General features: G+C 37.7%; 1 protein-coding gene across 2 annotated transcripts in view; it reads right to left on the bottom strand.

The window, feature by feature from the left end:
• The window catches only part of LOC140171914 (nonsense-mediated mRNA decay factor SMG5-like), a 190,696-nt gene that overhangs the window by 80,658 nt on the left and 95,951 nt on the right, over positions 1 to 14,087 (bottom strand). For both annotated transcript variants that reach the window (XM_072195257.1, XM_072195258.1), the window contains exon 15: positions 11,963 to 12,142. In XM_072195257.1, coding sequence (XP_072051358.1) covers positions 11,963 to 12,142 — 180 coding nt within the window. The remainder of the gene's footprint in view (positions 1 to 11,962; positions 12,143 to 14,087) is intronic.

Raw genomic sequence — 14,087 nt, 5'->3', positions numbered from 1 at the left:
GTGCCAGGAATTTTTTTTTTTGGGGGGGGGGAGGGGGGCAAAGTGAATTTTAAATTCCCATCAGTCAAATCTGATTTTCCAAGAGTCAAAATATTCCTAATAAATGTCTGTGCACAGTTGTGAATCATTCAAGGGCTATTTTTGCAACTGGACACAGGGGCAAGTGCCTGTGGTGTTACAACTGGCCCAAGGCATTTACAGCGAGTTTTTACCAAAGGACAGATGCTAAATTTGAGCCCTGACTTCCGCCCACTTTCCAATCTTCCACTCGGTCCTCAAATGCAAGCAATTAAACATCACTGTGATAAATAGCTATGACTATGATATCCAAAAACATGAGTTCAATTGCACATTTCCGGTCCTACAATTCACACAAAATAATGCTGCATGTTCTTCAATTTAATATAAGATTTTATATTAACTTGCTAGAATTTTTCCCAAACCATTGACAAGAAACACTAAATAGCACCACACATGATTATACTTATAAGGCCAAGGAATGTCGATTTCGAGTTTCCCGTCACCCGCCCTCACTTCATTTTCTGACCCTCACTTGAATTCATTATTGTGATTTTCCAAAAAATACCGATAAAAACTGGTTATATTAGCAAAAAAAAAAGATGAATATCCATTTTTTGTGGAAAAATCAAAATCAAAACATACATTTTGCTGTCAATCTTGCAGACTCTTTTTTATATACTTTTGAATCTCATTTGGGCTAAACATCCATCTTCAAGTGAGTGAGCGGTAGATAACAACACATTTTACATGCGTGTTGGTCATATAATGAAAGGCAGAAAAGTAATGAATAATGAATAATGAAAAAGTTACCTCACTTGTTTTCAGAAATTATGTGACGGGAAACTCAAAATTGACTGTTAGGGGCCTAATACAATCTTTTCTCATGTAGATTGCAACTGTAACATTTTTCAACTTCATTAAATAAAAAATAATAAAAAATCCTGTACTTTTTTTTCTTCAAAATATTGCGTTGGTACTTCCCCTCCATGTTGCCTTAACATCAGTACACCAAAGGTTAAGCTCAATATATTAGGCTATTCCTGTTGAAATCCATACACCCCCTGTGGAAGACATGACCTTAATCTTTCACCCACATAGTGTGAATTTCAAATGGGTTACCTGCATGGGTGACTCTTCTTGATATCACCCAATGCCCCTTGTGTGGGAGATTAAGGTCATGTCTTCCACAGGGGGTATATAAATTTCAACTGGAATAGCCCATTTTGGAGCAGACGACACTGAATGGGTGACTCCATTTGAAATTCACACTCCATGTGTGGGAGATTAAGGTCATGTCTTCCACAGGGGGTGGGGTGTATGCATTTCAAACATAACAGCCCATTAATGTTGTTTTCAACATGTACTCTTCCTGTCTCACTTGTCACGTTTATCTTTCGCAATGATTTGCAACATTTTACTCCCCGCAACAAAAAAATGATTACCCTGTCATCATCAATCAGCGAAGCAGCTTAACGCCTTGCGCGTATTATCCCTACCAATCGTGACGACGGTGACATTTCACCGGCTGACTCAACACATTTTGCAATTTACCAAATTCTATAACATATTTCCCGTTCTCTTGAAACTAGGTTAAATGTACTTTCTACGATACTGAGCATATTGAATATAATACGGGAAGCAAAGCACACCGCACATGTCACTGAGGCTCCGTAAACTTGAGTGATGTGATTAACTGAAAAAATGCTGTTTATCTCTGACATTGAAAACCGAGCCTGGTTGCTTGTACATGTGTACTATAGAGGGCAGTATGTATAGTTTGCAACTGGTCTGGAAAGTTTTTTGCTGACAAAATGTCACAACACACAGATATTGGACTGTAAACATCAAGGCCGTAGCAAGGTTGTAAAATGTGGGGCGGCCATGACAAATGTGGGGCGGCAAAAATACAAATATATCACCAAATTGAAATAAAGATATAAAGAAAAACATAACAAATTTCTCAAAAAGTGGGGCGGCCATGGCATCCCCGGCTGCCCTGCTTGCTACGGCCCTGGTAAACATGGTAAAGGGGGTGGCTATTAGGAGCAGTGTAACAGTGCTTGAAGCTGGATGTATGTCATGAATTTGGCATTATGATTATGAAAATTAAATTTGACACAAAAGAACTGATATTCTTAATGAAAAAGTGTAATATTTGTCAAATTGGACAGTTTTTGAAGCAAAACATAATTCACTTGATGCAACATAATCTTTGACTATAAGAGAGCAGTGGTGTAGCCAGGGGGCAAGAGGGAAGTTGCCCCCCCCCCTGGAAAATAATGCCCCCCTTGTTGGATACTCATCCCCCCAATATTTATTTCAGATTTGAATACTTTTTTGACCATATTTGCTCAATTTTTTCCCTAAAATTCAACTTATCCTGCCCCCACCCACCCACCAGAAAAAAAGGGAGAACAATTTTGTGAATGTGTCTTTAGATCTTACATCCTCTTTACTTTTTAAAAAGTTCACATATACCACATTCTCACACTGATAATGTTAATAAGAAAATCTTGCAGTGCATAGACCTAAAAATTGACAACCATCCAAGTAAGTTTTTTTCCATATCTTTGCGCACGCAATAATCCACCAAAACAGGTGCCGGAAATATAGGTGTCATGGTAACGCATACCACACAACAAAAATGGATAATCTGAAACTTACAAATCACTTATGAAACAACCATATCACAGATGAACCTCGGTGAATATTGTGATGTAAACCTGGAGCAATTAGCTGGGACACCTGATTTGCGCAAAAAAAATAGCAAATTGCGCAGGAAAAAAAATAGCAAATTTAGTGCATATAGTGTCTTGGAGGATAGCGAAATTGAATCATGTGTGATGCATGGGCTTGCAGTCACTCTATGCTGTAGGCTTATTGTTTGTATGGTCTAGTCAAACAAAAACGTGAAAAATGAATCGAATTTTTTGTTGTTGAAAATAACAAATTTGGAGACAAAAATACCCATTACCTTAATATTGTAATAACAAATACGCAAATTAGACCCTCAAAAAGTAGCAGAAGTTTCTAACAGTGGCGTACCTATCCTAGAATATCTTATAAAGTAATTCTGCATATCCATTCAAGAGACGCAGCATCTGGAAGGACGGACTGCTAATTTCAGTGCGCGCAAAATATGCAAATTAGCTCATTATCATAATAACGAATATGTTAATTAGACCAAAATTACGAAGCCGGAGATTCTGACCATGGCCTATCTATCCTATGATATCCAAAGTCAATCAACCTATCCATTCAAGAGCTACAGCATCTGGACAGAAGAATGTACAGACAGAGGGACAAGTCTGAGACATTAACATTGCAAGACTTAGGACCAAGTTTGGACTCGATCGAGTCCCCCAAAACTGCCTTCTGCAACATAGCGCACACAAATTCCACCGCAGCATCAACAGCAGCAAATCTAACACATCAATCAAATCAGCAGCCTCATAAAATATAATCCCAAGCCATAAATAAGCACAGAGCAGATCTTTGATGGAATCATGTTCCACCGTGTTCCCCCAGGAGACCCGATTACAGGATACCAGAATGACTATGCTGTGACATAGTCAATTATGGCATATCAAGAGAGGATGATCAAAAAGGACGTTCAATCAGACTTGACATGCGGAATGTCCTTTACCGACAAAAGGACGTAACTTTCTTATATTTTACCTAAACTCGTACTTCCTTATACTTTACGTTATTTTATATTCCGGTCTATTTATATGGCATGTATAAGGAGTATATATATATCTGATCAAACTTAATAAAAAAAATTAAAAAAATATCTTTAATAACAATATACAAGAAAGATGAAAGAGGTGAGGTTCTTGCTTAGGGACCGTTCACAAACATTTGTAAGGGGGGGGCTTGATGCAAAAAAATTTCATCGCCAAATACAGACCAAAATTTCAGGCCCCCCTTTTTGACATGAAAATTATGGGTTAACCCCATAGAAAAGCATATAAACTTAATTTTTCCAGGAAAATTTGTGGTTATTTTTTCAGCCCCCCCTTAGGAGGGTCAAAATATTTAGGGCCCCCTTTTGCATCATGCCCCCTAACAAGTGTTTGTGAACGGTCCCTTAAGTTTCAAATAATCAAATCCCCTAAAACTGAATACAACTGCAGTAAGGAGTGGAGGGGGTCATGAATATACTGGGGGAGTCATATAATTTTTAGACCAAAAATATAGGGGGGTTATAATTCTTTAAAACCCGAAATAGGGAGGGGTTACAGAATTATTAAAGGCTGGTGACTCGAAATTTTTGCACGCTGCACACACATTCTTTAACTTAACAATCAAAATGTGCACAAAATCTTTTTAGTTTTATATAATGCAACATATGTGCGCTCTCTGCGTGTCTTTGTTACACTTACCATCGAAATTTTAACACCCTCCGCACACTTTCTTTGTTCTTAAGTTTTGGCGTGCTCCGCACCTTAGTTCCAGCAATGAATAGTTTGTCTTAAGTCTGTGTAGGCGGAAGGGAAGTCATAAAAATTTTCGACCCAAGATAGGTGGTCTGAAATTTTTTTTAGCCACATGGAATCAATTCTGTCCCAGTACATCCCTTTTTAAAGGAATTTTGTCCTTTGAATTACAAACTTAAAATGTCCTCTCTGTAAATCAAAGGTGTTGTCCAAGGATAATCCCAATATGTGCAGCATCATCATCCGCAAATATTGATGTTGATAGGTCTTTTGTCACTTACAGCAAAATAATCGCACAACATTGACCTGCTTTTTGTGGGTTAATCAACAATTATCGCTCCAATGGATGTGTTTGATGTCTGATAATAAAGTAACAATATATTGATAAAGGATGAGTTTGCTAACTTATCTCATCATAAAAGTGCTGATTAAGTTTAATAATTAATGGTTTTGTCAATAGTGTGGAATTTTATTTTGTGTGGACTATCTCTTGTTCGTATTGACTTTGTCACAGTTCAAGTTGTCTGAATGATATTGATTCTGTTTGGGGAAAAATATTTTCCTGCTAGTTGGTGCAATACCTACACATAACCTTTTTGAAACACAGAAAAAACTTATAACATTATAATAGACCAGTAGGTGGAAGATTTTTAGACTGTGCAACCCAAGAATCAGTACAACATTACAAAAGTGCTCTGTTAAGGGCTCGGATAGCAATGTTTTCACATATTTTTGTGGGACCTGAGAGCACTTTGAAGGTGGCGTGTATGTAGGGCTGTTAAAACCCTGTTTTTCAGCATCGCTGTCACCCAAAGACCCCATATTTTTCCCATTTGATCTGCCACCCAAAGACCCTCATTTTATAATTTGAACAGCAGCTTTCATTTATCACAGATTTTGTTACTTATTTTGAAAATATAAAGAAATTTGAAGCCACTTAGAACTAGAAATTCAATGTTCAAGGTTTCAGTGGCACTGTTTTGCCCCCCCCCGAGCACATCAGACATATTAAATTGCATTCTAACATCAGTCTTTACTCAACAATCTATTTAGCCTATTTAGAAACTTGAAAACTAAGGATTTAATATAATATTATACTATGTTTTGTACAACTCAATAATTAGCATCAAAGACATTTTAAGTAAATATACTAATGTATCAAGCAATACCTTTTAAAGGGAAGTTTTATTCTAAAGCAAACTTGGGTTACACAGGGCAATGAACCATTACAAACAATATAATTTATGCGTGACCTCTCACCCCAAACTTTATCTTATCGTGATCAATACTGATCACGCTATGTTTGCCGAAACTATTACAGCACTTTATGGCTTCAGTTTGTTTTTCCGTTTCAAAACTGATTGCAATCCTTGAAACAATAAGAAAAGAGATAATCAAAAGAATTAACTGTCCTTGATAAAGAAAGGACATATTGTAACATTTGCTGAGGAGGATGCCCGAAACTTCAGTCAAAATTCTGAATTTTTCACGATTGTAATGCACATTGATGAACTTAACTTACCCTGCAAAAATCTTGCCTTTAGGTGACAAAATATGAGATTTTTAATAAAACGATGTGTCCTGTCGTGTAATTCATCCGAGCAAAATATTAGTTGAATGCATAGGTTGATAACACTGTATGATCATGGCATGCGGGATAGTCATAACGCATCAATAGGACTGACCCAGTCATGATCGAAGAAGCGAAATGCATTGGTGACATTACGCTGGTATTAATAATTTTCTTTGCTTCACCTCAGTTGTTCGCTTCATAATTAAAAGGGGACATACTGTAAAACCTTGTCTACAAGCATATAGAGTGCTGATGATGAAAGCTAAATTAATCTAGGCACCATTTTATGGAGTTTGAGCAAATAAATTACAGATCAAAGCATATGTGATATGATCAAGGGGAATGAGTCGGATGTCGCTAATATTGTTTTTGAGATATTGGCAAAAACAGTGTTCAAATTCTTTTGATTTATATTGTTTTCAGCCATTGATAAATTGCTCATATTAAACTCAGCAACCAAATGTCCGATTTTGAGGACAAGAAACACAAATCTATTTTTAGAAAAATAAGTTTCATCACAAATGAATAAGGAAACAGAAAAACAAAATAAAATTCCTTTTAAAAGGGCCACTCATTCCATTTACCGTTTTGGTAAATCCCATATTAGCCTTTGCGGTTAGACCTGAGATGTCGTCATTTGACGTCACACCGATGTGCACATTGTTTAGCGAACATCGTTACTTTGCATTTGAAGGCTGTGAAGTGTTCGCATTGGCATGACGCCATCTCATGTCTACCCACAAAGGCTCATGGGATTTACCGAAATGAGTAAGCCAGACAATAATTGCTTCATTCACTGTTCATGCTGCAAATTCACCCCAGTTTCAATGAATGACCCCCATTTTTTAAAGGTACTATCTCACCACATGGTCCCCTTTTTTGGTCAAATATATCACTAGAACCCCTAGTTATGAATTGCTGTCCGCACTCTCTATTGCTTCGGAAGTCAAATGCCTTCTCCACGCATGAATTGAACAGAAAAACAAACTTAAACACTGTATAAAAAATATTTAACATGTTCAAGTTTTGTATTCCAATCATTCTTTCATCCTAAATTACGCCTATAAAAAAAGTATTGACATTCTACCCCATATGGTAGACAAACATCGATCGTTCAACGAGGTCACCGTAAGCACATTGCAAATATTTAATCCCTATCCTCATGACCCAAGTAAGCAAATACTCTTCGCAAATAAATGACCATATTTCATGATTACACTGCAAATAATCCCAGCTGATGGTTAGCTAATATCAACAAACATGGAGAAATAATGAACAGTCATCTATTAATGAGCAATATTAATGGTCCACATCAATTTGAGATATGGGGAGAACATTGTTGCCAATTTTTCAGGCCAAATGCATAACACAATTGGCATGTTTCTACTGCACATGTTTCTACTTATTCTGTTTTCACTAAGTCTCTGCAACTAGCATGTTTCAACTGAGTCTGTTTCTACTTATTCTGTTTCAACTTATTCTGCTTCTACTGAATCTGTTTCTACTTAGCAAGTTTCTACTCAGCATGTTTCTACTCAGCACGCTGCAACACTACCCTCGAGTTTTATTCCCCATGTGACCTTTCAACTTCATAATAATGAGTGCCTCTCAGGATAGCCAGAAGTGCACCAGGCTACCAATATACAACCCAATATTGCAAGTAAGAAACACCCATGGCAACATGTTAAAAAAGTTTCAAACCACCTCCAATAAGCAAATGTAGACTTTGGTTTGTTAGTTTGCATGCCATTGGCCCATCTGAACCAATATATGCGCTAGATAGCCCATTATTTGTATACAAAGCTTACAGGGACAATAGGCAAACTACCGTTGGCATGATATCAAACAAATCAAGAGTCAATACACTCTGTATTGTACACACAGGTCAAGCAAACTTCACAACCAATATCAATTTTATTTGGCCTATGATGGGCAATTTGTTCCTCTTCCAAGATCCAAGGATATTTGCATTTTGGTGTGGCGTAGATCTAGTTGCCATAGCACCCATTTACGTGACCAGTCATTAAGCGGCTATTTCAACTGTAGTGGTAGTTTAACCCATCTCCAAACTCTGTAGCCTCTTGATCAAACATTATGATCTGTACTATACACACTGGCCTGGGCTATTCCAATCGAAATACACACACCCCTGTGGAAGACATGACCTTAATCTTCCACTAAATTTCAAATGGAGTTACCTAAATGGGTGACTCCATTTTCAATCTACACCCCCTGTATGAAAGATGTCGTCCATCGTAGGTGTATGGATTTCAAGTGGAATAGCCCATTACACATTATGATCTGTTCAATACACACTGGGCTCTTCCAATCAAAATCCATACACCCCCTGTGGAAGACTTCTACATGACCTTCATCTTCCACCCATGGAGTGTGAATTTCAAATGGGGTTACCTGAATGGGCGACCCCATTTTCAATCTACACCCACTGTATGGAAGATAAACGTCATGTCTTCCATAGGGGGTGTATGTATCTAAAGTGGAATAGCTCATTACACATAATTGAAGAGGGGAAAGATGGTGGCCGATAGCGAGCGGAACAGTTTGCATAATTTTGGTTTGATGGTGACCTATTTGATTTACTCTTGAGTTGCGTATGTATATACGTGAGTCACTGATGAGTAAACACAAAACCTCACAATGCTTAATAAATTGATGAGCCCTCTGCCTGCTTATCCATTGTTTAAACAAAACAAAACATTCAAACACAGTGTCTTACCCACAATCAAATTTAAATAATCACCACAAGGAAATTAGGTAGCATCATTAATCAACCACCGATACAAATTTGGGTTTCATTAAAACTAGACTCTGCATTAAGCCCCCAAATGAATCATCACCAACTTTCCAAGTTGGTACGATAATTCATTTACTTCAAAATGTTCCTACAACAAGGTCAGAAATCCTGTTATCATGTCAAGTTGCTAGCGAGATTAGTTGATCATCATGTCTCTGATTGTGAGGCTAGCAGTACAGAATATATAATTATAGAATATCTTCTACTTAGCACATGCAGGACAAGTAGAACATGTAACAGCATCTTTAATTGGAAGTCAGATAAAGATTTTGGTTCCTTGTGGAATCATCTCAAGTGGCAGAACTGTTCCTAAAGAGAGAGACCATCCCTGGTTCTGACACCTGGCAATCATGCTTCTCTAGGTACCAGAGGTCCACTGTATGAGTCTGTGACAGTCAAAATTTGGTCGAATTTTTTGCAGGCATTTTTCAGTTGCGTCAGATAGTTCATGTAACATGTTCCATTCCGATTTGAAATTACTTGGTACTCTAGGTCGGTAAAAATGAGTAAAATTTAATCTTTCCTTAGAGAAGGCCTTTTCAGAGGGCTGAGCTTTCGGAACTCTAGTGGGTGACATCTTCAGACATATTCCATTGTCCGCTGCGACCTGCCCAAATCAGCAGTATGCAGTTTGGGGGTTTCTTATCGACGTCTTCCACAGGGGTAGATGCTGCTGGGAATTGTACCTGCTACAGAAAATCAATCTCTGCATCAAAACCTCCGTAAGATCTCCAACAATATTTTGACTTTGAGACTACTAACAGCAAAAACATTTGAAGAACCATTAATCAACCAAATTGAACCATATGTTATAATAATCAATATCAATATTCTGTCGGTCGGACATCCGGGCTATCTCTAGTCTCGGGCCCAAACTGCACGTGGCTCACGGTTTGTTGTGAACAACAGAAACCGGCTGTGAAGGAGGCTACATAGCGATGTTGCTGGAGTGATGTTCAATTTCGGAAAAACGACACTTTCGACCATGGAATTTAATTTTAAGTTTGTCAGTATATAAACGGTAAATCAAGTAAGTTTCTTTCACTCTGAAGACTTAGAAACGGTTGTTTGATTCCACTGACTATTTGCGATCGTAATTTACATTACACCAATGACAGAAATCATCAACAAAAATCGAATCAGGGACTTGTTTTCACTCGAACATCATCAACCGGAAGTGACGTGACACGGACCGACAGAATAGAGGTTAATAACTGTGCATCGGTTATTTGGAGGGCATTGTGAAAAATCTAAACATTTGCCGAGGAGGATATTCCGAGGTCCAAAGCAGAATGTTTAGATTTTTCACAATGCCCGACATATTACCGATGCAAAGTTATTAACCTCATTCATAACCGTCACTTTGATCTCTTCACTTTACAAAATAACACAAAAGTTTGCTCAAAAGTTTGTCAAAATAGATGATATTTTACAACTTCCCTTTCCAAGAATCGATCAGGGTAAAACAGGACGACCAATAACATAATTGCGTATCGTAAACTGTGCAAATATGGTAGCACGCAATCCAAATACAGCAACCAGCACGCGCGCAGTTTGTTCGACGCACAATACGGCGCTCGCGGAGGTTACTTATTTTTACTTTCGAACAATTACGCATTTTGCGGTCAATTGTGAGATATTAATGACTTCGATTTGCGTTCCTGTTTCACAAATAACTAAATGTGATTGGATCGCACGCATCACATTTATTAATGAGGTTATGAATTTTCATCAGCTGCCTGACGTGGTATAATTGTTCACACCAATCACATACCGTGTTGCTCTCATTTGATGCAGCTTACTGAACGCGGTATCCACTGCATGGTCAAATTACGCATTCACATCGCGAGAAATTAATTGGTTGAATATAGTTTGATGGTTGCGCATGATCTGCCCTTTTCGTGAAAGTCTTCCTGAAAAGGTCTATCAATTAAAATAGTTGGCATCTCAAACTTGATTATTTAAAAAACAAATGTCTAATCTTGCTTCATTGCCTCCACATAATTGGTTTTTTTATTTCTCCTGTGGTCGGAGCTGTGCTTATCGCGTACACATGCGTAAACACACAGGTGATAATTAATCATACTGATTGGCTGATCAGCAGTCTTGACAACAAGACAGTTTACCCATTGGTAGTCGGCGCACGCGTATGAGGGGAGGAGACCTCACCACTTCTATGTGATCGCCGATCAGCAGTGCGTACCTCGACCATGGAAGAAAAACAAAAAACAATATTACTGTCTTTTGCCACAGGATGGTTAAATGTATGGCCCAACTGCTGCAAAATAATGCTGGGAATCCGTCACCATGATACAGCATCTAATGTGACTGTGTACCAGAAGACTAACCAGCAGCCACTTTCGTACCTCATAGCGGCAGATGAAATGGCTCGGGCACATCCACCGGCAACCATCAGATGAGCTAATCAATATCTATGCTCTATTATAATCCCCTATTTTCCCTAGGGAAATCCTTTTCAAAAGGCTGAGATTTTGGAACTCTAGCGAGTGCCATCTTTGCTCTGAAGATAGCACTTGCTAGAGTTCCAATTGCTCTGAAGATGACACTCCCTGGAGTTCCAAAAGCTCAGCCCTCTAAAAAGAACTTCTCTAGGGAAAGATCAAATCTCACTCATGATTACCAACCTTGAGTACCAAGTAATCTCAAAGGGCTATAACTCTTTCCCCAGCTGAGATCAGATATGCAGCTCAGGACAGATCTTATTGAGAAAGCTTGTGACAGACCACTTTGCAGCAGTCCGATAATGACTTTGGCAAAAGAAAGCATCTTACCTGTTATTGTCTTAACAAATTACATCCTTTTACCATGTGAACTGAAGGGCATTAAAAAATTAACCTAAACCATTGCAAAAGGAAGCAACATGTCAGGGAAGTAAATATAAGATACACCCTTTTCCCCACACTAACCCCATGAGAACTACCCGCCGATTGGCCAAAAAGAAGTTTTCATTATCAATTGGACCAATCAGCAACATTGTTAGAATAATTTCACCAGGGAAACAAATTGGGGTGAATTATTTGCAAAGCTCCATTCTGATTGGTGATTAAAGTGAAGATATCATGTAATTGACCAATCAGAGGCAATGTTACCTACCATTTTGAGCTGTTCTTCCACCTGCTGACTCCTGTCATCACCCCCTTGTCCCACGTTGTCATCCTTGATGGAGGATACGCTGAGGTATAGATGTCTATCGGCATCATACTGAAAACTTAGTCCCTTCACCTGAGTAAGGAAATGACCAAACTGTCGTAGGCACACAATTCTGAGTAAAGTCTGCAAGATGGAGATATAAAACAGAAACATAACAGTGTAAGTTTATGAGGATATTGCATATTATTAACGGTATTCATAATGAACATCTTGCCAAGTGTGAGACGGCTATTACATTTTTATTCTCACTAGGATCCACAACATGCTCATCTATCAGGGGAACAGTTCTTAAACCCAATACATTTGTACATTCACTGAATGACCTTTGAAGATTTGGGTACAAAAACTCATACTCTGCAACTTGAGGTCAAATTTTGCATTATGATTATGTAATTGAGGTTATTGGACTATACCATTGGGATGAGGCTCTTGTGGTCCATAGTGTCTAGTGTGAGTTCTTCAGGCTAAAAATAGTTCCGAAAAGAAATGAGTAGTATAAAAAGATACAATACATTTCATAAGTATACTGTGATTGTCCACTGAGGAAACTGATGGTGGACTTGTAAAGTTTGCAATTGCCTACTCAAGAAATGGTGGACATGAAAAGAGCTGTGTAAAAATATAAAGAGATGCAATAGATTGCATATGCTACAACTGCCTACTCAGGAAGTGGTGGACCTGAATAGAGCTGTATAATATAAAGAGACGCAAGAGATGGCATCTGTTTATTGCAATTGCCTACTGAGAAAATTGTGGACCTGAAAAGAGCTGTTTAATATAAAAAGAAATATTAGACTGAATATTCTATCATTTTAACCCGATATCGGTGGAATATATACATCCATACAGCTCTTTTCAGGTCCACCATATCCTTAGTAGGTAATAGCAATAAACAATGCAATCCTTGTATCTCTTTTTCTTACACAGCACTTTTTATTCACATTAGCATCGGAAAGAAGATGGCTAAATTAGTTTTGCACCAAAGCAATACAAGAATATAATAATAAATTTATGCACAAGAAATCATTACAAACTGCAGTCAAAACAATGATATTTCATTACAAAAATATTGCCCAATTGGAGTTTTAGGCATTTTACATCAAACATAAGATAGAAATATAACATGATTTTAAATGCCTGAGCTCTTTCCCTGTTCCGCACCTACATTTAACCCCATGAGAACTACCTGCCGATTGGCCAAAAAGAAGTTTTCATTATCAATTGAACCAATCAGCAACATTGTTAGAATAATTTCACCACACAAAAAATTGGGGTGAATTATTTGCAAAGCACCATTCTGATTGGTGATTTAAGTGAAGATATCATGTAATTGACCAATCAGAGGCAACATTAGACCGACAGGTAGTGCTCAGGGGGTTAAGCTGAATCAATTATCTAGTAAATAATTTAGGGAAACATTCAATCAAGTGAATCTAGTTTATTCTTTGTCACTTATACCATGGAACTAAGAGACATGGAAGCTGGTCAAATACTACATCAAAGTGAGTATCATACTTGCCGCGATACTGATCAAAAGAAGTACAGGTGGAAGGGGAACAATTGAGTCAACGCATGGTCAACGTGTACCATGTCTAAAATCAAAGTTCCCGCTTAAAAATCAATAGCAGTACGTAAGTCGCGTACTAAGTCCTGACAATGGGCTGTGTTATATTACCGCAGTGCATGACTAGTTTTATGAACACAAACAGATTTTATAAAATCCCTACGTAATGATCAGAATGCTATCAGTTTAATTTATACAATATTATTAAATGTATGTAATTATGTAAAAACCTACTGATTAAATGTATATAATATGCTAGACTCTCAGATAGTAGTTTTAAAACAGAAAATGAAATGAAATACAATTTATTTTACGCAGAATGTAAAAATAATACCCGACCCTGGAACATTCTGGTCAACAGCAATTTCGGCAGCCCCGGGCACACAAATAGATGCGGATAAATTTTATATGTAACGCATGCGCCAAGTGCGATATGAAATTTTACGGCTAATTAGCGGTTTAGAAGTAAATGCATGATTTCCAATATTTTGAAATTTAAGAAAA

This window comes from Amphiura filiformis, chromosome 15, assembly GCF_039555335.1.
Source record: "Amphiura filiformis chromosome 15, Afil_fr2py, whole genome shotgun sequence".
NCBI lineage: Eukaryota > Metazoa > Echinodermata > Ophiuroidea > Amphilepidida > Amphiuridae > Amphiura > Amphiura filiformis.
This window is presented reverse-complemented; position numbering and strand designations above follow the sequence as displayed.